Source organism: Aquarana catesbeiana, linkage group LG12, assembly GCF_042186555.1.
Source record: "Aquarana catesbeiana isolate 2022-GZ linkage group LG12, ASM4218655v1, whole genome shotgun sequence".
Lineage (NCBI taxonomy): Eukaryota > Metazoa > Chordata > Amphibia > Anura > Ranidae > Aquarana > Aquarana catesbeiana.
This window is the reverse complement of record NC_133335.1, coordinates 226373247-226397824: the sequence shown is the minus strand read 5'-3', so window position 1 is coordinate 226397824 and position 24578 is coordinate 226373247. Positions and strand designations below refer to the sequence as shown.

The 24578-nt window shown below is 45.5% G+C and overlaps 1 protein-coding gene across 5 annotated transcripts; it reads right to left on the bottom strand.

Moving 5' to 3' along the window:
• Positions 1–1319: 1319 nt before the first annotated feature.
• LOC141113614 (uncharacterized) lies at positions 1320–22593 on the bottom strand. Of its 5 annotated transcripts, none has more exons than XM_073606823.1 (7): positions 22406–22593; positions 15484–16576; positions 13940–14056; positions 11033–11092; positions 9449–9616; positions 9054–9234; positions 1320–5679 (listed from the first exon to the last, which is right to left on the bottom strand). In XM_073606823.1, the coding sequence occupies exons 2-7, from the start codon at positions 16564–16566 to the stop codon at positions 5036–5038; spliced, it is 2253 nt and encodes a 750-aa protein (XP_073462924.1). In that variant the 5' UTR covers positions 16567–16576; positions 22406–22593; the 3' UTR covers positions 1320–5035. The 5 variants fall into 5 exon arrangements, with proteins under 5 accessions (XP_073462924.1, XP_073462923.1, XP_073462925.1 ...); XM_073606822.1 differs by having other exon boundaries at positions 22401–22592; XM_073606824.1 differs by having other exon boundaries at positions 9054–9201; positions 22401–22591.
• Between the last annotated feature and the right edge of the window lie 1985 nt (positions 22594–24578).

The following is a 24578-nucleotide window of genomic DNA, read 5'->3' as shown; positions in this document are numbered from 1 at the left end:
GAGTCCTGGTGATTCCAAACTTCTTCCATTTATGGATGATGGAGACCGCCGTGCTCATTGGGACCTTCAATGCTGCAGAAATTTTTCTGTACCCTTCCCCAGATCTGTGCCTCAATACAATCCAGTCTCGGAGGTCTACAGACAATTTCTTGGACTTCATGGCTTAGTTTGTGATCTCACATGCACTGTTACCTGTGGGACCTTTTATATAGAGAGGTGTGTGCTTTTCCAAATCATGTCCAATCAACTGAATTTACCACAGGTGGACTCCAATCAAGTTGTAGAAACAGCTCAAGGATGATCAGTGGAAACAGGAGGCACCTGAGCTCAATTTTGAGCTTCATGGCAAAGGCTGTAAATACTTCTGTACATGGAATTTTTTTCGTTTTTTTATTTTTAATAAATTTGCAAAGATTTATAAACAAATTTCTTTCACGTTGTCATTATGGGGTATTGTTTGTAGAATTTTGAGGAAAATAATGAATTTAATCCATTTTGGAATAAGGCTGTAACATAAAATGTGGAAAAAACGAAGCGCTGTTAATACTTTCCGGATGCACTGTAGATCTAAAATACTGGTGGAGGAACCTCTGGTGGGCCTAGAGTTGAGCTTTAAGTGTTCCCCTTAATGTGCAAACGTGCTCGGAAAGCTTGCATCTCTAACCCTTATAACCCATGTGGGGTGTTTATTGGTGGCCTGTGGCACATTGAAGAGATTTCCCCTCACTTTCCCTACCAGTGACACTATGGGGTTTATTTATTAAAGGCAAATCCACTTTGCACTACAAGTGAACTGCAAGTGCACTTGGAAGTGAAGTCGCTGTAGATCTGAGAAGATCTGAAATGAGGGGAAGCTCTGCTGATTTTATCATCCAATGATGTACAAGCTAAAATGCTGTTTTTTATCTTCCTTGCATGCCCCCCTCAGATCTTCAGCGACTGCACTTGTAGTGCAAAGTGGATTTGCCTTTAGTAAATAAACCCCTATGTGAAATAAGTAAAAATCATAAATAAGTTGAACTGATAAGTCATTGCAGGGAGGGGGGATCTGAGCTTCCGAGTCACTGCTGGGAGTGGGGAGCTAGGTTTGCAAGGCGTTACTGGCAGAGAAGAGCAATGGGAGCTGAGCTTCTGAAGTCCTTGCTGGGAGGGGGGAGCTGGGCTCCTGAGGCTTTTCTGGAAGCTGAGAGAAGCTGAATTACTATGCTGTGGTGGGAAGGGTTTACTACTGGAGGAAAGGAGCATGGGGAAAAAAGTCTTCTTTCTTTACCTGTGTTGTATACAAAGGAAATTCTGTAACAGGGAAAACAAGAATGCAATTTTACGGTGTAGATCTTTTATTACAAACAACGAACACCCACTTTACAGAGGAAATCTACAAATTCTGGGTTTATTATTTCAGTGCTAAATTCCAAAGTCTGCTATAAAACATGAGTATAAAAGGAACAATAAAAACAAAACAAAAAGCTCACCGTACACATCTGCTGTGTGAGAGCTGTTCACAGTTGGAGAGCTGCGATCAGTGTATACCATATGTAGGAGAGCTACAGTCGGTGTACCCTGTACATAGGAGAGCTGCGCTCAGTGTACGCCTGTATGTAGGAGAGCTGCGCTCAGTGCACGCCGTCTGTAGGAGAGCTGCGCTCAGTGCACGCCATCTGTAGGAGAGCTGCGCTCAGTGCACGCCATCTGTAGGAGAGCTGCGCTCAGTGTAGATTATGCAGTATGCAGAAGAGCAGTGCTCAGTGTGTACACCATATGTAAGGAGAGTAGCGCTCAGTGTGTGCACCTTGTGTAGGAGAGTAGAGCTCAGTGTGTACACCTTATGTAGGAGAGTAGCGCTCGGTGTGTACACCCTATGTAGGAGAGTAGCGCTCGGTGTGTACACCCTATGTAGGAGAGTAGCGCTCGGTGTGTACACCCTATGTAGGAGAGTAGCACTCGGTGTGTACACCTTTATGTAGGTGAGTAGCGCTCGGTGTGTACACCTTATGTAGGAGAGTAGCGCTCGGTGTGTACACCTTATGTAGGAGAGTAGCGCTCGGTGTGTGCACCTTATGTAGGAGAGTAGCGCTCGGTGTGTGCACCTTATGTAGGAGAGTAGCGCTCGGTGTGTGCACCTTATGTAGGAGAGTAGCGCTCGGTGTGTGCACCTTATGTAGGAGAGTAGCGCTCGGTGTGTACACCTTATGTAGGAGAGTAGTGCTCAGGGTGTACACCTTATGTAGGAGAGTAGTGCTCAGTTTGTACACTTTATGTAAAAGCGTAGCGCTCGGTGTGAGCTGGGAAAGCAGAGCTCAACCTGTTCCATATCAGATATCATTAACCATCTATTAAAGCGTTAGTTCCACCTCACTTACAGGGGGTTTGTCAGCATCACCACCATGGTAATTATGTAGAAGCAATGAAGTGCATGCAAACACAAAAACTTTTTTTTAGTATGTCAAAGTCAAGTTCTTGTATTATGAGATCTTGTCAGTAACAACACAACCACACCGCTCTGAACAGAAAAAGCCAAATGCTGGAGTGGATATTGGCACACCTAGTCCAGGTGCTCTGGCTCAGGATGTCGCTCCCACATCCAAAAACAAACCATGAATGTGCATTGAAAAGCCGGCACCACTGTAACTTCAGTCTTATACCTTTATTTTCATATGAAATGTGGTAAAAGAACACGTAGACGCGTTTCGGCACACAAGCCTTGTTCACAGCACCATACCATGGTCATATGAAAATAAAGATATAAGACTGAAGTTCCAGTGGTGCCGGCTCTTCAATGCACATCTTTCCAGTAACACCCCATCCTGCTGTCAGCCTGCCATGTATGCTTTATTCATTCTGTTGGGCTGCCTACCAGGTCTATCAGACAGACCAAGGTACCCCAGGGGCCAACTGAAGGAGCGAGGCTGAGAACAGAAGAGCTAATTGCAGCACAGTGGCCTAGCGTTGTCAGCCTGCAACAGGAAGTGCTCTTACTGGCAGGATCTCCAGGTAGCAAACTTTGCACAAAAATGATTTGCCTAAAGAGGAGTTTCAGACAAAAATGTAACTCCTTGGAAATCATATGTACTCCCCATCCCACCCCTCCTTTTTGGAGGGGTGGGATGGGGAGTTATATAATTTTTTTCTTTTCATACCTTTTATTTGGGACTTCCGTCCCACGGTGATGTACGTCACTTCTGCCGTTTTGTTGGTGCCCCCCCCCCCCTTGTCGCCTTCTGGGCCATCTGTATGTCTCAGAAGATGACGGGACCATTTAGAGAGCACCGCGCGACTTGTGCATACGCAGTAGGAAACTTCGGGTGCCGACATTGAGGGCTCCCTGGACAGGTAAGTGTCCTTATATTAATAGTCAGCAGCTACAGTATTTGTAGCTACTGACTTTAAAAAATGTTTCCCCCCCAGGTTGGAACTCCTCTTTAAGAAAATTTTATACATTGAGACCTGATGCTGAACATAACTTTTCAGTTTTTTTTTTTTTAACAAAAACAAGACAGCATATCCAGAATACAGCGGAAGGCAGTGCGTGAAGGAAAGTCGTGCAAAAACAGTGTTGAACATCCAGTACAGAAATGTATTCTTTAAAGATATACAGGTTATGAGGCTATCCCCTTCCAGATACATAAACTTTAACCCTGCTGGCCACATTCATGTACGTGGCAGAACAGTTGTGGGCCTTGTGTTATGCTGTCACATTAACACATACAACCAGTATCGCTGTGCTGGGAGTGCGCTCAATCCACGCCCCCATCACTGGAACTGCGCTGTCACCGACCGCATTCGTCTACCAATGATCAGGAGCTGGTAAGACAGGATGCTGATCACATGATCAATGTGACAGCCAATGATCAGAAACTGGGAAAACAGGATCCCGATCACATGATCAATGTGACAGCCAATGATCAAGAGCTGGGAATCAGGATCCCGATCACATGATTAATGAGACAGCCAGTGATCAAGAGCTAGGAAAACAGGATCCCGATCACATGATCAATGTGACAGCCAATGATCAAGAGCTGGGAATCAGGATCCCGATCACATGATTAATGAGACAGCCAGTGATCAAGAGCTAGGAAAACAGGATCCCGATCACATGATAAATGTGACAGCCAATGATCAAGAGCTGGGAATCAGGATCCCGATGACATGATTAATGAGACAGCCAGTGATCAAGAGCTAGGAAAACAGGATCCCGATCACATGATTAATGTGACAGCCAATGATCAAGAGCTGGGAATCAGGATCCCGATGACATGATTAATGAGACAGCCAGTGATCAAGAGCTAGGAAAACAGGATCCCGATCACATGATAAATGTGACAGCCAATGATCAAGAGCTGGGAATCGGGATCCCAATCACATGATCAGTGTGACAACCATTGATCAAGAGCCCATCCTACCAGTTTCAGGTGTTAAGATGCCCTTAAAGGGCCAGCTCCCGCTGGGGAAAAAAAAAAGGTGAAAATGTGAATTATGCAAGAAACCTGCACTCCAGTTAGAGTTCTTGCCTGAATATGTGCACTAATACTGATGTGGTTTCCATGAGTTTGTTGGCAAAAACTTCTGACATGTGACTGGGTCATTCCTAACCAATCCCAAGCAAAGTGGAGTCAGGGTCCCTCCCACAGTGTTTGCCAGCGTCCTGGGGCATAGATCGTCACCCGCACATCGGCGCTCCCCATGATTGTGGTACCGCTCCTATGGAGGAATAGAACATTGCTCATACCTGTCTGTATCACTTGTTGAGAATTACAACTCTAGGATAACGATAACCACAAAAGTCGGATTTCGGGTGGAGACAGGCGCATTCATCTGCATAAATGTTTTCAAATTTTAGATGAACAGAAAACTGTGGAGGTGGAATGTAACAATCACATTAAAAACTGTGAGCTCCAAAGAAAAACAAACGCACAAACTCAACCCAACATCTCATGTACAAGTCAACGGCTGACCAACGCGGCTGAGCGTCTTCACATGCCGAAAAAAGTCGGTGTTTGGTTAATGCTCCGAACGTTCTCAGCACCAGAAGGCGCCTTCATTCACCCTTATGGGCCCATTTATGTCTCATTAACGTTGATCGGTTTGAATACCTCTTTCCACATTTGTGACACTTGTGGCGTTTTTTTTGGAGGTGGGTTTTCTCGTGTTTGACCAGCTCGCACTTCTTGTCGAACCGCCGGTCGCACTTGTCGCATTCAAAGGTCTTCCCTTCTTTGTGCCGCCTCTCATGGACAAGGTAGCTGCTCTTGTGGCCGAATTTGGCCCCGCACTCTTGGCACACGAAGGGCTTCTCTCCGGTGTGGGCTCGCTGATGGATGATGAACTGAGATTTGTAGTCGTACTGGATGCCGCAGATGGGGCACGGGTAGCGTTTGACAGCGTGATTTATGGCTTTGTGCCTTATAAGGTCCTCCTTAGATGTCAGACGTTCCCCGCATGCGTCGCAGTCATACTGAGCCTCTTCCTCCATAATAGTCAGACTGCTGGTTTCAGGCTCAGATTCTCCTTGGACTCCGTTCTCGGTAGTTATTGGGCGATTCAGGTTCTGGTTTTCCTCCTCCTCCTCCTCTGCCGAGTCCAGGGAATCGCACCCTGGCTTCCATTCCGGGGAGCTTTTCCTCTTTGGAGAGTCTTCAACCTCTTCTTCCTCCTCCTCCTCTTCACTGAAGTACTCTTCTTCTGTAGGAGAACAATATAATGATCGTGAAATGACCAAGAGAGCAAATTCATTCTAAGAAATTCCGGCAACACGATTGCTTCTTACAAATTTTTATTGGGCAGTAACAATGCTACATCTATAATTCTAAAGCGTTTCGGACAGAGCTTTCCTCATAGCATGCGGCTCCAGCCGAAACGCATTGGACACTAACAGCAGTGTTACATCTATAATTCTAATGCGTTTTTGGCTGGAGCCTTCTTCCTAGCATGCGCTAGGAGGAAGGCTCTGGCCAAAACACGCTAGCATTATAGATGAAGTTCTGTTAGTGACCAATAAAGATTTGTAAGAAGAAGCGATTGTGTTGCCGGCATTTCTTGCTATTTTGATGTTCATGGGACACAACAAGCCTGAGCACCGATATTCAGCTCATTACTTTACAATTGTGCGGTAGAGCTTGGGTTAGTCTTTGTCTACAAATTCACACTAAGGTCTGGGTTCACACTTGTGCGATACGGGAATCTGCGATTCCAGTGCAGGTTCCCCCATTGTATGTCCCTCTGCAAACCGGTGCGGGTGTCATTGTATAGTTAATGACACTCCCAGATCAGTTTGCAGATCGCAGTGCAATCTGTGAAATGGTACTGGAATTGGATCGCATGGGAGTAAACTCCCATGCGATCCGATTCTAGTGCGGACCAGAAAAAAAAAAAAAAAAAAAAGGGGTCCTGTACCATTTTTTTAGTCTGAATGCGATGTGAATTCAGCCATTCAATCTGTATGGCTGAATTCGCATCGCACAGACATCGCATATGATCTGCACAGCAATGGGGTGCGAATCGCATGCGATGTCTGTGATCGCACCACTGTGAACCTAGGCTAAGGCCTCATGCACACTGGATGTTTTTACAGCTGCTGCTTTTGGCTTCAGGCTTTTTTTTTCTGCAGCCAGTAAACTCCCCAGCATGTCCTCCTATGTGTCCATGCACACCTAGGCTGTTATCAGCAGTTTTTGACTGGGGCGTTTTCTGGCTGGAAAAAAAGCTTTTAGGCAAGTGTGTTTGTTTTTGTTTTTTTTGTTTTTTTCAAAAGCACAAGCTCTCCAGCAAAAGTATCAGTTTACATGGATGAGATAAACCCTTTAACACTGGCAAGGCGGCACGTAACCACTTGCCGACTGCCTACCGCAAATTTACTGAGGCAGATCGGCTCTATTGCGCGAAATCGCGTACCTGTACGTCATGACACAGGGGTTGCCAATCAGCGGGTCCGGCGGCCCCGATGTCCACTGGCCACAAGCGATTGTTCCCGGTAGAGGCAGAAGAGCATTCTGACAGGGGAGAAGATGGAGATCTTGTGTTCCTGCTAAGCAGGAACACCGATCTCTGTCTTCACCCAGTCAGAGCAACCCCCCCCCCCCCACAGTTAGTAAGCACCAGCTAGGTACACATTTAACCCTTCGATTGTCCCTGACGTTAACCCCTTCCCTGCCAGTGTCAGTACAGTAACAGTGCATATTTTTAGCACTGATCACTGTATTATTGTCACTGGTCCCCAAAAAAGTGTCAAGTATCAGTTAGTGTCCGATTTGTCTGCCGCAATGTTGCAGCCCCACTAAAAATCGCTGATTGCCACCATTACTAGTAATAAAATAAAAAATTCCATAAAAATATCCCATCGTTTCGTAGACCCTATAACTTTTGCGCAAACCAATCAATATACGCTTATTGGGATTACTTTTACTAAAAATATGTAGCAGAATACATATTGACCTAAATTGATGAAGAAATTTAATTTTTTTTGTATTGGATATGTTTTTATAGCAGAAAGTAAAAAGTACTGTTTTTTTTTTTTTTTTTTTTTGTGAGGCTGCTGGATATGCAGTATAAACTGTATGTAGCTGGGGCTACCTACCTACAGCATACTGCACTGTGTTCCGGGTTCCAGCCGAGACTTCCTAACACAGTAGAGTCCATCACAGTGGTGCTCAGCCATTGGAAGAAAGTGTTGTATTCTAGCAATGAATACAAAGTTTCCTCTGATTGGCTGAGTCAGACGTTGTGACATCATCAGCCTGCCTCTCTGACTCGACTCTCTACTGTGCTCTGGGTATAAGACAGGAAGTCTCAGCTCGAACCCAACTACATACAGTTGATACCGCACATCCAGCAGTCTCATGTTAATGAGGGACATTGTTTATTTGGGCCAGCTTGGCCCGAACAAACTATGTAAAATGTATGAAAAGCTGGAGTTCAGCTTTAAAATGATCAGTTTTTATTTGTGCATGTAAAACCTTTATCTCAAAAGAAAAAAAACAAACAAAACTGTTGGTTGTAACTGATTATAACGTGTGAGCTCGAGTTTGGCTTCAGACTGTTAACCACTTGCCATCCAGAAGATTTTTCATGACCAGGCCTTTTTTTGCGATACGGCACTGCGTTACTGACAATTGTGCGACGCTGTACCCAAATAAAATGTATGTCCTTTTTTTATCCCCACAAATAGAGCTTTCTTTTGGTGGTATTTGATCACATCTGCGGTTTTTATCCTTTTTGCGCTATAAACAAAAAAGACTGACAATTGAAAAAAAAAAAAAGGAATAAAACAAAATGTTTTACTTTCTGCTATAAAACATATCCAATAAAAAAAATTACAAAATCAAATTTCTTCATCAATTTAGGCCAATATGTGTATTCTGCTACATATTTTTGGTAAAAATCCCATTAAAGCGTATATTGATCGGTGCTAAAAATATCCACTGTCACTGTACTAATGACACTGGCAGGGAAGGGATTAACATCAGGGGTGATCAAAGGGTTAAATGTGTGCCTAGGAGGTGCTTACTAAATGGGGGGGGAGGTGCTTTTACTATGGGAAGGCAGAGATCAGTGTTCCTGCTTTGCAGAAACGCAGAATCGCTACCTTCCCTTCTCACAGAACAGCGATCTGCCTTGTGTAGATAGGCAGACCACTATCCTGCTTCTCTCCTGAATGATCGGCGGGTCCCGGCAGACCTGCTGATTGGCTTCCACTGTGTGCAAACACAGTGGAACGGGTCACTGGCGGTGCGGGCCCCAAAACCAGAAATGCTGCTGTCTGTTGTGCCCCCTGTGCTCCTTTATCCAGAGTGGGGGCGCTCTAATACAGGAAGTGTTACAGGCCAGATCCCTAGTTGAAAACAGGGAGGGGAAAACAAACCTAAAAAAAAAAAAAAACGCTAATGCAGCCACCACATCTTATGGTTGGTAAGCTGCAATTTATTACATTTTTTGATCCGGCTTTAATATGACTGGTTAAAATTTTTTAAATTAAAAATAATTAAAAAAACACTTTGAACATGAATGACAAACACAAGCTGATCAAATACGGATCACCCCGGTGGGGCAGTCAGCATTACCTGAATCCCAGTGTTCCCGGACCTGCCAGGTGCGTTTTACCGGACCGTTATCTGCCACCGTTTCCGCATATTCCTGCCTGTGTCTCTCTAGGTAGCTCCATTCATCCAGGGTGAAGAAGACCGCCACGTTACCGCACTTCACCGGGACCTGGAAAACAGGCGCCACGTCAGGTTCTGAAAACTGGAGCAAAAAGCAGAGACCAATCAGGGCTCAGCTTTCATTCCGAAGTAATGAAACATTGATTTGGATTGGTTGTTGGGTACATTTTCTCCAGTTTTATAAAGCAGGAGAAGCTCTCTAAATTCAACCCATTCAGGATCCCACCCATGTTTTTTAAAAATGAAAAGATAAACACCATACAAACCCCACCCCCCAGGTCTCCCATTGTACTTACCTTCACAGGTAATGAGCTGTCAGGGCCCACAAAGCCAGTGTAGCGGTCCGGGGATTTGAAATCTCCATGCTTCTCCCTCTTCTTTCTGCAGCTTTTCCTGGACAGATCAGAGTGATTCTGATTGGTCGGTGCTGGCACAGAGAATGGCTCTGATTTATCCTGAAAGTGCTGCAAAAAGAAGAGGGAGAAGAGCTACAATGGATGCATGGGAACAGACAGGTCATCACGCGAGCAGGTAAGTACAGCGGGGACTGGGGGGGATGGGAAGGGTGTACAGTGTTAATCCACCTTTTTTCTTTTTTTTCTTAAAAGGTGAACTAACCTCCTAAACTAAATGTCTGCTGTCCAGTGATGCACAATGATGAGAGATGTCAGGTGGATGTCGCCCACGATATGCAATGGGTGCGGACGTGCCCTTTAACCACTTCCAGACCGCCCACCACGGATATACGTCACTACTTTGACTTTAAATGCCGGGGTTTTGGCAGCAGATATCGGCCATACCCCGGTATTTTTTTTAAGCGGCTGGCGGTCCACTCGAATATAAAAGTGGTCAACATAAAATTACTTTTATGGGCGGCGGGAGAGGTGCCCCTTCCCGCCACGTCCCGGTAGTCTCCAACGCTTACCGGAGCCCCGGGTAGCGACGGAAACTAACCGATCCCCGGGATGGATGGGCAGGAAGTTGAGTGAGGGCAAGATGGCCGCCACTCGACTCTATGCCCTTGGAGGACCAGAGCGACGTCAAACGTCACTTCCGCCCTCCGGCCTTCAAGGGACAATTTTGTAAATGTGAGATCTGAGGTCTTTTTTGACCCCCAGAGCTCACATTAAAGAGGCCCTGTCGTGCTTTTTTTTTCTATTACAAGGGATGTTTACATTCCTTGTAATAGGAATAAAAGTGATCAAAAAAATTTTTTTTAAAGGGTCAGTGTAAAAATAAAAAATATAAAGTAAAATAAATATTAATTAAAAAGAAAAAAAAAATTTTTTAAAGCGCCCTTTCCCTCCAAACTCACATACAGAAGCGAACGCATACGCAAGTCACACCCACATATGTAAACGGTGTTCAAACCACACGTGTGAGGTATCGCCGGGATTGTTAGAGCGAGAGCAATAATTCTAGCCCAACTCTTAACTCTAAACTGGTAACATTTTTAAACAACGCCTATGGAGATTTTTAAGTACCAAAGTTTCTCGCTGTTCCACGAGCGGGCGCAATTTTGAAGCATGACATGTTGGGTATCAATTTACTTGGCATAACATCATCTTTCACATTATAAAAGCTTTTGGAAGACAGCTGAGCAAATACAGTGTGACAAAGTATTGCAATGATCTCCATTGTGTTCTCTAGAGTCTCTGCTAAAGTATATATATAATATAATATAATAATATAATATAATGTTTTGGGGTTCTAAGTAATTTTCTAGCAAAAAATACTGATTTTAACTTGTAAACAACAAGTGTCAGAAATAGGCTTGTTTCTTAAGTGGTTAAGCCTGCAATATCCAGGCAGGCTATGGGAGGAACGTGCCGTATCTCTGGAATAAGGAGCCTCAGTCACTTCCTCACCAGGTGACTCACCTCTCCAGTCAGCTCGTGAATTCCCTTGTGGATGGAGTCCTTCTTCACAATCACCCACTCCTGTTGGTAAAACAAAAAAAATCATTTTGAAACATCAAAAGGTAGAAAATATAAAGCAAAACACCAGGCAAACAGCTAAATAGATAAGATATTCGTGGAATCAGTTTTACCTGCCAAAGGAATTTTTATATCTGTCCATCCAGTCTGGTATTCACACAGCTCTGCCACACAGCACAGCCCTGTTTGGCAAGGTTGGAGACCTGATTTTTCTCTCCTGTCGTTTTCATTTTACTTAAAGGTCTCCTCCCCACCCCAATTCTGTGACTGGACAGTGAAAGGAGAAGCAGCAGATGGGCTCACCGCTCTGCTCTCTTCTCCTATTGCACATGCTTGTGCTGCTTCTTTCTCCCATTCTCTGAGCTCTGTGTACTCGTACTGCAATACACTGATGCCAAGAAAAAATTCATTAGCCCTCGTTTTACGTTGAATGCGGCTTTGATGTCATGCGACTTGATCTGAAATTGCACGATTTCAAAGCCACTTGTCAGTGCAACTTGGAAATCACCTCTGCGGTTTCATGCACAGATATCTATGCAAGTCGCACCCAAAATCGCCAAAAGTTTAAAAAAAAATCGCCACCATTTTCAAATTGATGCGGCACCACAAAGTCAGCATCGCACTGATTTGAACAGTGCAATTGCCGACAATAGGGTGCGACTTGTCATGCGATTTGACCTGTCCAATGTGAACAAGGGCTTACACTGCTGGTATTAAAAAAAAAAAAAAAATTTGGGTAGGATAGAAGGAGTGCCCAGTGTCCAGAAAACTGCTACTTTGATGTATGGTGCATAAGACTTTATTAAAAGTATAAGCATGTACATAAAGCCATCGTGTTTCAGGGGAATGGACTCCCCCCTTCTTCAGGGCTGTTGCTGCTTGCTATTGGATGGGAATGGCTCCCAAAATGATTACGAGGTTTTGTTTTGGGAAAGCAGAATGGCAGAGTGCCAGTTAGGGGTGCAGAGGCAGCATCCCTAAAAGGATCCCTTCTTTACCCTGCACTCTGTACACAGCACACCCTGAACTCCGCATATGACGCACTCCTGGTGTTTATTGCCTCTTTAAGATCCTCCCACTGTTAATTCAATTTGACCACACCCACTGTTTGATGAGCTTCAGTTGGCCGGGGGGGGGGGGGGGGCGATTGAATTCCTGCACTTATTCTGAGGAGAAAAAAAAAACTTTTACATAAACTTTTATAGTCTTTTGAATCCAATCGGCCCTTTGAGGGCAACCATAATGCTGATGCGGCCCACAATGAATTTGACACCCCTGGGGTAAGGTGTTAGGTCACCTTTTTCATTTTTTGTGAAAAAATGAACTTGCACTTTAACCACTTCATCCCCCGGAAGATTGTACCTCTTAATGACCAGGCCATTTTTTGCGATATGGCACTGCGTCGCTTTAACTGACAATTGCGCGGTTGTGCGACGTTGTACCCAAACAATATTGATGTCCTTTTTTTCCCCACAAATGGAGTTTCTTTTGTGGTGGTATTTGATCACCTCTGTGTTGTTTTTTTTTTTTTTTTTTTTTTTTTTTTTGCGCTATAAACAAAAAAATACCGACAATTTTGAAAAAAAAAAAAAAACAGTTTTTTACTTTTTGCTATAATAAATATAAAAAAAAAACAAAAAAAAAAACAAATTTCTTCATCAGTTAAGGCCAATAGGTATTATATATATTTCTGGTAAACAAAAAAAAATCACAATAAGCATTACAAAATAGGGGATATATTTATGGCTTTTTTATTATTGATTTTTTTTTTTTTTTTAACTAGTAATGGTGGTGTTCAGCAATTTTTAGCGGGACTGCGACATTACGGAGGACTAGTCGGACACTTTTTTGATACTTTTATGGGACCAGTGGCCTTTATACAGCGATCAGTGCTATAAAAATGTACCGATTTACTGTATAAATGTCACTGTTAGACAAGGGGTGAACACTGGGGGGGGGGCGATCAAGGGGTTAAATGTGCTCCCTGGGAGGTGTTTCCAACTGTGGGGGGAGTGGACTGACTGGAGGAGGAGAGAGATCGCTGTTCCTAATCACTAGGAACAGACAATCACTCTGTACTTCCCTGTCAGAACAGGGATCTGTTTGTTTACATTGACAGATCCCTGTTCTGGCTCTCTGTGGAGCGATTGCTGGTGGCCGGCAGACATCGTGGCCATGCGCATCAGCCCTCCCGCCATGCAGCGCGCGCTCCCGCTATAGCACTTAAAGGACCCGACGTACCGGTACGGCGATTCGCGGGAACGAGATGACCTGCCGAAGTATAATGACAGCGGCTGGTCGGCAAGCGGTTAATGATGTATTATTAAATCCAGTGCTACAGTTAACTGTATCTTTCCACTCTGCCCAGAGTTCAGCTTAAAAATGTTAACCTGATACCAACCAGAGTATATCGGCATATGATGGGGAAAAAAACACCTAAAGCAGAGTTCACCTTCACCAAAAACCAAACATTGAATCCATCAGTAGGTCCAGAGATATGGGCAGCTCAAGTCTCCTACATAAATCTTGGCTTCTCCTCTGAAAGTTGAGCTTTATCCCGCCCCTTCCTGCCTCTTGGGCCTCCCTATTGGTTGTTTCATATGGCTGCTTCATTGTCTAACAGGTGACTGTGGGTGGGGCCCAACTCAACCTTCACAGGAGTACTTGAGATCTGCACATAACTTCAGCTGCTCATATCTCTGGATCTACTGGCTTTCGATTAAAAGATTACCTCTGCTTCATATGCACAGTTTGAATTGGATATGAGATGGGTTCACTTAAAAGAATAAGAATAAAAAAAATACAATGAACTTTGGCTCAGAGTGTTGGAAATGATTGTCGTGACCTCACCTCCCCAGTGATAAGTGTGATGATCTCCAGGGTTTGATTTAAAATCCGCTCCATCTTCAGCTCTTTCTTCCTCCGATTTCGCCATAAGACGCTGGTCACATACTGCAGGATGGCGAGCTGTAATGGAAGGCAGACCAGAGGTGAGACGAGAGAGGAAATCACCAAATGTTCACACAGAGCTACAGATTCCACAATTTGTGAGAGCTGACACATAACAAGAAAGAAATCCCCAAAAACGCACATGTGGTGGGTTTACTAAAGGCAAATAGACTGTGCACTTTGCAAGTACAGTTACACTCCTTTTCCTTGGTAAATTTGAATGTAATAAAGCTTTTGTAAAGAATACCCAAACAGGTTCAAGGAAATAAAAAAAACATCAGTTTTGCTTGCACATGATTGGATGATGGAAATCAGCAGAGCTTTACCACATTTACTAAGCTCTGGGGAAAATGAGTGCAACTAAACTTGCAAAGTGCACAGTCTATTTGTCTTTAGTAAATTACCGTAACTCCATAGAATGGATGGCTCATACAGGAGAGAATAGTACAGAGCCGGGTCTGAGGGGAGATCGGCCTAACAATGTAACATCAAACATCCTCTTGTAATCACAATAATCCCATTCTAGGGTGTTTCTTTGTATCAAAGAGTGCAGAACCTGCTGTGTCATGTGATACAACATCAATGAAAAGCAGGGATGCTCTGACAATTTTGCATTGTGTTCATGCCCCAGAATGAACACCATGCCCCTTTGTGACGAAACGCGTATGGTTGAGCTACATGCTGACGTCACTGCGTAACCGGAAGTGACCCAGAGTTAAGAGTAAGCTGCACTGGGTAGGGATAGGGTAAGTGTTTCTGGCACAAAAAATTGTTCTGCTTAATGCATTAAGGTAAAAATAATTTTCCATGTCCCAGTGCCCCCTCTTCCCTGTGTGAAGGGGAAGAGAGAGGAGAAGAGCGCTGTGCACGGCTGCATCTTTTCGCCCCTTACGTCCTCTTTACACTGCATTCGACCAACAGACGCCATTGGCTCTTGCTGCTGTCAATCAGAGGAAGTTGGGGGCGGGCCTAAGTCCCGCTGTGTAAGTCCATGGAGCGCGGCGCCCGCCATAGACACACAGCTCGGGAGCGCGGGGACTCTCCCCATAGCCAGCGGCTGGCTATGGTAGTCCCGCAGAAGAGGAGGAGCCAAGATTGCCGCCAGGGACCCCAGAAGAGAAGGATCGGGCCTCTCTGAGCAATACCACTGCACAGAGCAGGTAAGTATAACATATTTGTTATTTAATAAAAAATTTTTTTTTTAGATTGCTTTTAGTAACAATTTCAGCACTCCCTCCTCTACCCTACAGCTGCCGCTGGCCGGCACAGAGGATCACCTGACCGGACCAGAGTGGGCTGCAAATGGGTAAGACCATTTTTACGACTAGTTAGGTTTAACCATGGAAATCTGCTAAAGCCCTGTATTTAGCTGTGTGCCTGGAGATCAGTTATAAGGCCCAACAATACAAAAGTAAGCACAGGAAGAACTAAGGCAGCTTACATACCAATTCCCCCTCAGAGTCCATCTCTTGGTAGCAGCTCTCAATGCCGTTCCTCAGCGCAGAACGATCGATGGCTCTTCGTACTTTGTAGTAATGATCATGGAGAACCTTCCAGGCCGGTCCGCTGGTCTCATACTCTGGCCATTGCACAGATTTGTCTTCCTTTTGGATCGCTGGCGACAACGAGCTGTCGGGGCAACGAGAGACATGGACATCTTTCTCCCCAAACATGGCGTTCGGTAACTTGGCGTGACTTTCTACGTCCTGCATATTCGGGAAATTGTCTGTGCTCATCACATTTTCAACATGGCTCTCTGCTTTTGTAACTTGAACCCTAGGGACAGAGGTGTCTACATCATGTTTCTCTTCCACGTTGGCTCCACCATTGGCCAAGTCATTGGCTGACCATGGGTTTGATTTTGATACAGCAAGGTCATTGCTGGCCCAATGAGGGTTGGCCATATTGACTGGAAGAAGAGGCAGAATTGGCATTTGGAGGGGCTGCATGTTCCAATATAACGTAGGGACAGTGCTCTTTACACTCACAGCTGGCTCCTTCATGTCTGGGACGTTCCCAACAGTTGGGATTCCTTTGGAGGTTTTGATAGCCTCCACCTTGACAGCTGTCTTCTCTTTGTTTGCAAACATTATAGGACCAACGGCACTCTCCACTTTATTGGGCATCTTCTCCTTCTCCGGGAAACTCTCTGGATGAACGGCACTCTCCATCCTAATTGCTGGCTTTTGTTTATCCGGAAAAATCATTGGACAAAAGGAGCTCTCTACCTTAACAGCCGGCTTACCCAGGAAGATGGTTGGCACAGCATCCTCCAACAATATTTTCTGGGACCCCACAAAGCGGTAGCACTCGATGGCAAAGTGTGCTGAGCAGATGCGTATCACGCCAGCCTTTCCCTCCAAAACTCCCTGTGCAAAGGCGTCCACATCGCCGAAGTTCTGATTGATCTGCTGCAGCCACTTCTTGATGGTGGCAAGGTTCTTGGGGAACATGTGGAAGGTGACCCCTGGGGTGCTGTTCTTCCTTCCAGAGTAATGCGGGCATCCTTGCACAATGCACCTTGGCATCTCTTTTGGCCTGTGGGATCATAGGAACAGGGGGTTATTAGGAGTGCCCACCTCTGCAAAAAAAACCCTCAAATGCCACTTACAGCGGTAATAAACCCAAAACGAAAAACGTATATATTGCAGCTTACCAGTCCATAGATGTGGTGGCTGCATTCAATATCTTTTTACCTTTATTTTCACCTGGTGCCAGTGAGTCTGTTATTTTTCAACTTCCTATAGCAAACCAAGCTCTCCAGAAAATGTGGCAGTTAGAGGGCTGAGACAAACCATTTACCACTGACAGAGGTGCTTACAATGGTCAGCTTTTATTTACCGTATATTCTCGAGTATAAGTCGAGTTTTTCAGCACATTTTTTGGTGCTGAAAATGCCCCCCTCGGCTTATACTCGAGTCAAGCACTTTTCTGCAGCAGAGAATGACATTTTCCGAACTGAATTTGGGGCCCCATATCTCGGGGCCACTTGGTGCTATGAACCCCAAATTTGGTGTGCAAACCCACTGGAACTAGCACTACAACATATTCAAAGCTGGTGTTCCTAGCACCAAGTGTCCCCGAGATACGGGGCCCCAAAATCAGTTCGGAAAATGTCATTCTCTGCTGCAGAAAAGTGCTTGACATTTTCTGAACCGAATTTGGGGCCCTGTATCTCGGGGCTACTTGGTGCTAGGAACCCCAGCTTTTGATATGTTGTAGGGCTAGTTCCACTGGGTTTGCACACCAAATTTGGGGTTCCTAGCACCAAGTGGCCCCAAGATACAGGGCCCCAAATTTGGTCAACTGTGTCCATCTACAGCAATGTCATTTCGGGTCCTTTGGGTCCAGAGACCCCAAATTTTGGCTGCAGCTAGGGGGCATCTAGGAACCCTTAACTGCCGAGTTTGACGTTCGGGGGCCCTATGGCTGTAAATGGGCACAGTGAGGCTGTAAATGGGTATTGTTGACCCTCTTTTCCACTTACAGTAGCTGCGCATTTCTCACCCTAGGCTTATACTCGAGTCAATACGTTTTCACAGTTTTTTGTGGTAAAATTAGGTGCCTCGGCTTATATTCGGGTCGGCTTATACTCGAGTATATATGGTATTTATATAAAACCTTCATCCCAAATGGAAAAAAAAAAAGTTTATAAAGTGTTAGCTTTGTTAGTCAGGTCTATCTAAAGATGACTATACAGTAGTAGATTTCCAAAGATTCGAGATCTTGAACGAATAATCATAAGAACTTTCCTACAAAAAATTCTCATTCGTACATTTGAGGCCTACACATATGTCGATTGAAAGTACTTCAAAAACCGTCTGCTTTTAACATTCGATTTTTGGAGAGAACGGACTTTTCCGAACAAAAAACACACAAACTGTTAGAAAATTGTTCGTTCGAGAAACATTTTCCAGCCTGCTCCTTTTAATTTTCTCGTCACTGTGGTTGAAAACTAATGTCGTCATTTTGACCTCAATAACAATTAGAAAGTTTAACGAATGTTCTTCAAATGAAAATTTTCTAATGCAGTTCTACCAGCGTATCATCATCTTACATCTGCTATTACATCTAACACAATAGCCGCCCCCCCCCCCCCCCCCCGGTTCACAATGCTACTGTCCAAGGGTCCCCCTGTTGTTGCTCTATAGGGCACATGGGTTTTGATGGAGACTACAAGTGGCCTTTCCATTACACAATACACAGATGTGGTCAACTGTTGTCACCGCCAGGAAATACGACCTGAGAAATGTCACGCATCGCATCCAATGCTTTAGTGCAGGGGCCTTCAAACTTTCTTAACCAGGGTTCCTCCAGGAGTTACTAAGGGTTTTTTGAGAAATTTCTGCCTTTTTAGAGAAGTTCCCACTGACACTATTGATCTTTTTAGCTATCTGTAAGGAGCATTCTTCCCACTGACTATCACACTAATGTATCATGAGTTGTAGATCTAGTCATTTTTGTAGGGGTTTCCTGTGGAATGTGTACTTCAAGGGTTCCTCTGTGTTGAAAAGGTTGAGAAAGGCTGTTTTTAAACAAAGGGCCAGTTTACTGTCCTTCAGACTTTAAGGGGGCCAGACTGTGGCCAGTGGGAGAAGAAAATGTCCTGGTGTCAGTGGGAGTAAACAATGCCCCATCATTGGTATGGGGGGGGGGGATAATAGTGCCCCATCGTTGGCGTCGGTGGGAGGAATAGTGCCCCATCGTTGGTGTCTGTGGGAGGAATAGTGCCCCATTGTTGGTGTCTGTGGGAGGAACAGTGCCCCATTGTTGGTGTCTTTGGAAAGAACGGTGCCCCATCGTTGGTGTCTTTGGGAGGAACGGTGCCCCATCGTTGGTGTCTTTGGGAGGAATAGTGCCCCATCGTTGGTGTCGATGGGTAAAATAGTGCCCCACCGTTGGTATCAATAGGAGGAATACTGCCCAATTATTGGTGTAAGTGGGAAGAATAGTGCCCCATCATTGGTGTCAGTGGGAGTACTAGTGTCCCACCATTGCAGGGCATCTATGATGGCATTCATGGAGTCTGATTAATAATACCTTTCATATTTATTTTATTTTTATTTCAGGTACTTATATAGCGTCGTCAATTTACGCAGCACTTTACATATACATTGTACATTCACATCAGTCCCTACCCTCAAGGAGCTTACAATCTAATATCCCTAACTCACATTCATACATACTAGGGACAATTTAAACAGGATCCAATTAACCTACCAGCATGTCTTTGGAGTGTGGGAGGAAACTGGAGTACCCGGAGGAAACCCACACAGACACAGGGAGAACATGCAAACTCCAGGCAGGTAGTGCCGTGGTTGGGATTTGAACCAGCGACCCTTCTTACTGCTAGGCGAGAGTGCTACCCACTACACCACTGTGCCGCCCATCATATCTGATGTTCCATTCACAGCCATTTCCTGGGGGAGGAGGAACGAGGGTGAAGGCCATGGAGCTAATCCCAGGATCCATCTTTGGTTCTGACTTGTCTTTTCCTCAGACTAGAAAAACTCACACAATCCTGACTGGAGGATGGATCGCAGATTATCCCCACTGTGATGTCACCGAGGCCTTCACCCTCACTCTTCCTCCATGGAATGACTCCAAGTGGAATGAGGTTGGACATTTGCATTTATAAGGTATTAATAATCTGATGCCACGAATGCACTGACAGACATGCCTCTCACATAAGTTCCCACGGTCGGCCATTGATCTTTTTTGGCTATTTTAAGAGGATAGTCCTTCCCAATGACCACAAGTGTAAGGATCAGTTTTTCCACTGACCATCACACAATGTATCATGGGTTGTAGATGCAGAAATTTAAGCGGGGGTTCCCTGAGACCAGAAAGTTATTTTAAGGGTTCCTTGACCTAGACCTTTCTTATCTAATCACAACCATTTCCTGGGAGAACCATAAAGACGTGGATTAGCGAGTTTGGGTGGAGGAACTTGACTGGCCTGCACAGAGTCCTGACCTGAACCCAACAGAACACCTTTGGGGTGAATTAGAGCAGAGACTGCGAGCCAGGCCTTCTCGTCCAACATCAGTGCCTGACCTCACAAATGCTCTTCTGGAAGAATGGTCAAACATTCCCATAGACACACTCCTAAACATTGTGGACGGCCTTCCCAGAAGAGTTGAAGCTGTTATAGCTGCAAAGGGTGGGCCAACTCAATATTCAACCCTATGGACTAAAGCTGGCCATACATTATAAAATGTTCTTGTTCAATTTGCTTTAGATTTACCTTCAACTATATAGTACAAGGACCAGGCTGATTTCATACAAATTGATAGAGTTTAGGTTGGACCTCATATTATATTGTTTTGGTAAATCCAAAAGAAAATTGTATAATGTATGCAGTGGCGGCTGGTGCTCAAAATTTTTAGGGGGACGCAAACAAACTGAAAAAAAAAAAAATCAATTGCAGCCTCACTGTGCCCATCAAATGCAGCCACTGTGCCCATCAAGCGCAGCCACTGTGCCCATCAAGCGCAGCCACTGTGCCCATCAAGCGCAGCCACTGTGCCCATCAAGCGCAGCCACTGTGCCCATCAAGCGCAGCCACTGCACCCATAAATTGCCCCCACTGTGCCATCAAACGCAGCCACTGCACACATAAATTGCCCCCACTGTGCCATCAAATGCAGCCACTGTAACCATCAATTGCCGCCAGTTTGCCCCATCAATTGCCGCCAGTTTGCCCCATCATTTGCCGCCAGTTTGCCCCATCATTTGCCGCCAGTTTGCACCATCAATTGCTGCCAGTGTGCCCCCCCCCCCCCCCCCCCCGCCTGGCACTTGCCTGTCTCAGGTCAGCGCTGTCCTCCACGCTCCCTCCGAGTCCTCGATATCCTCTTCTGCTATTATTGGAACGCCTGGCGTCCAATCACAGCGCCTGTAGCTTCAGCCAATCAGGTGACAGGTAACCAGACCCGGTGCACCTGATTGGCTGAGAGGCGGGTCAGTGTTAGGGAAGCGATTTATTTGATTCCCTAACACAGCACTACGTAAGCATGTTTACCAATTTGGAAGCCTATTAGAGCCTACGGCTCTAATCAGGACGCCTATTAGAGCTGACGGCTCTAATCAGGCACTTCCAAAACACCCCTGCCCCTGTAATTCAGATGCCCGGCGCCCAACAAGGGGCTGAACACCTGAATTGGGGGCAGCAGCGGCGACAATAGATAGATTCATGCAATGCATGAATCTATCTATTGGAGATTGACGGGTGTAGGAGACAGGGTGTGGCGCTCCTGCGCCCTCTATGGACGCACCGCCACTGAATGTATGGCTAGCCTAAGACTGGGATGCCATTAAAGTTCATGTAAAGACAGGCGTCCCAATACTTTTGACAACATAGTGTATATTATCACGTAGGATCCGGAGGTGTGATGTCACAGACCCATGCTCCGCACTGTGAGGTCACCAAGCAGCCTCCCACCATTGCAGTTCGTCTTCTAGCTCTGAGTATCTCGGGCAGTGTGTATAGGTAGCAGATCATACCACGTGTATTATTATCTTCTATGATCTGGAGGTGTGATGTCACAGACCTGTGATCAGCAACCCCCCCCCATCATCGCTGTGCGTCTATCAGCTATGCATATCTCTGGCAGCATGAAGTGACGGCGAATAGGTGGAAAATCGCAAGGTGTATATTATCTATCTAGAGGTGTGATATCACAGACCCAAGATCTGTTCTTCCATGGAGTACTGTGAGGTCACTGAGTAGCGTCCTGCCATCTCCGTGCGTCTATCAGCTATGCGTATCTTTGGCTGTGTGATGTCACGGCGAATAGTCGGTGGATCACATGGCGTATGTTATTTTTATTAGGTGTGATGTCACGGCGAATAGTCGGTGGATCACATGGTGTATGTTATTTTTATTAGGTGTGATGTCACGGCGAATAGTCGGTGGATCACATGGCGTATGTTATCTTTATTGAGTGTATGAGCTAGAGCTGTGATGTCATGGCGAATCACATGGCGTATGTTATTTTTATGAGGTGTGATGTCATGGCGAATAGTCGGCGGATCACATGGCGTGTTATTTTTATGAGGTGTGATGTCACAGACCCACACTGTGAGGTCACCGAGTAGCGTCCTGCCATCTCCGTGCGTCTATCAGCTATGCGTATCTTTGGCTGTGTGATGTCACGGCGAATAGTCGGCGGATCACATGGCGTATATTATCATGCATGACCTGGGTGTGTGACATCACAGACCTAGAGCCAGCACTGTCATGGAGGAGCCCAGCACTGACTGTTTACACCATGCATTGTGTATTGTATCATGGCTACAATGTATCAATGATCTCCAAGTGACGTCACGCCACAAATTGCACTGACAACACAACACATACCTCACCCAGCAGCGCCCAGAGGGAAGACACAACTTTGTTGGGAAAGCTGGAAGCCGATTGGCTGGTCTCCTCCGACGTCACCACACCGTTCTCCTGATTCAGCCCCTTCAGGAGCACGGAGCGCGTCGACGTCAAGCCGGGAGCCAATCCGCGCTCGGCGGTCCTATTCCCGCCCCCTGTCACGTCCGTCAGCATGGCTAGAGCAGAGTGCGCCGGGGGGGGGGGCGGGGTTCCGGGTAATGCATGCAGGTCGCCATCTTGTGTGAGAAAATGTGCAGCCTAGGGGCTCTGTGGGGGAGGGGGCGTGTGAGGTACGGGGTGTTTAGGTGTAGGGACCCATCGCAGTTTGCTCCGGAAGTGACGTTCCGCTGACAAATTACGCACTGCGCATGCGTAAGTTCTCAATATGCGTTCCACAAGTACAGACCAGTAAAAGCATCAGACAATGTTACGGGAGTGACGTTACACAATACAAATACCGAGGCGGGAGCGCGCACAGCTACAGCATACAGCAGAATGAATGCTAATTTATACCTTCACATTACACACAATAAATACAAACACTGCAGATTGAATCCTAATTTATACCTTCATATTACACACAATGCTAATTTATACCTTCATATTACACACAATGCTAATTTATACCTTCATGTTGAGGGGGGGTGCAATTTATCCTTCTAAACACACACAATCTATAACAAATAAAAATCTGATCGCTGCATATATACTACAAACACCTGGTATGAGCGTTAATCACCTGAGCGTCTCACTTGCCACTGTCACCTGCCACCAGGTGGCCCTTTTTATGTCCGGTGTTTACAGTCGATTCCCTCATTACATCAGGTGTCCCCCCCCCCCCCTTCATCACCGGTAGCAACGCCACTGCTGATTTTGTCTCTGCACCATTTACAGAAGACCAGCTCATGGAGGCCGAAGGGAAGAACCAAGATCCCGAGCCTCGGTTCTGCATCTCGTTTCTTCCTCACGATAGCTGGTCTTCTGTAAAATAGTGGCAGGAGGAGACTGTTAATGAGTGTTGGCTGCGCACTTCTAGTGTAGGTGGAGAAAAATAATTTAAACTCCAAATTCACGGGACAAGACCCGGTTAGACCAAGAAAAATGTCTAAATACCGCAGCGAGACAGGCACTGCACAGCGATACAGGCACTGCACAGCGATACAGGCACTGCAGCGAGACAGGCACCACAGCGAGACAGGCACTGCACAGCGAGACATTGATCAGATGTTTATTTGTTAGATTGTGTGCGTTTAGCAGAATTAAATTGCATGTGAATGTATAAATTAGCATTCATTTATGCTGTAGCTGTGCAGGCGCGCTCCCACCGCAGTGTTTGTATTGTGTGTAATGTGAACGTATTAATTAGCATTCATTCTGCTGTAGCTGTGAGCGCTACCGCCGCAGTGTTTTGTATTGTGTGTAACGTCACTTCCGTGACATTATCTGATGCTTTCACTGGTCGGTATTGTGGCAAAAACTTTGGAACGCATATGGAGTGCTTACGCATGCGCAGTGCGTAATTTCTCCACGGAACGTCACTTCCGTAGTAATCTGTGATGGGTCGCCGAATGTGTCGTGACACCGACCAGTGAAACCATCAGATAATGTCACGGAAAGTGACGTTACACACAATACACACACCGTGGCGGGAGCGCGCACAGCTACAACAGAATGAATGCTAATCAATACATTCACATTACACACAATACAAACACTGCGGCGGGAGCGCATGCACGGAGCCTGAGCCGTGATACCCGGAAGCAAGCCCCGGGCGATATGTTGGCGGTCTGAGGGGGAGACAAGGACGGCTGCGGGGGCTTCGTTCTCGAGTAAGTAATTCATAATGAGCTAGTATGCTATGCATACTAGCTCATTATGCCTTTATCTTGCAGGGTGTGTTTTTAGTTTTTTTTTTTTTTTTTTTTTGCAGCAGGGTTTACTTCCTCTTTAATTCTGCAGTGTTTGTATTGTGTGTAATATGAAGGTATAAATTAGGATTCAATCTGCAGTGTTTGTATTTATTGTGTGTAATGTGAAGGTATAAATTAGCATTCATTCTGCTGTATGCTGTAGCTGTGAGCGCTCCCGCCTCCGTGTTTGTATTGTGTGTAACGTCACTTCCGTGACATTATCTGATGCTTTCACTGGTCAGTACTG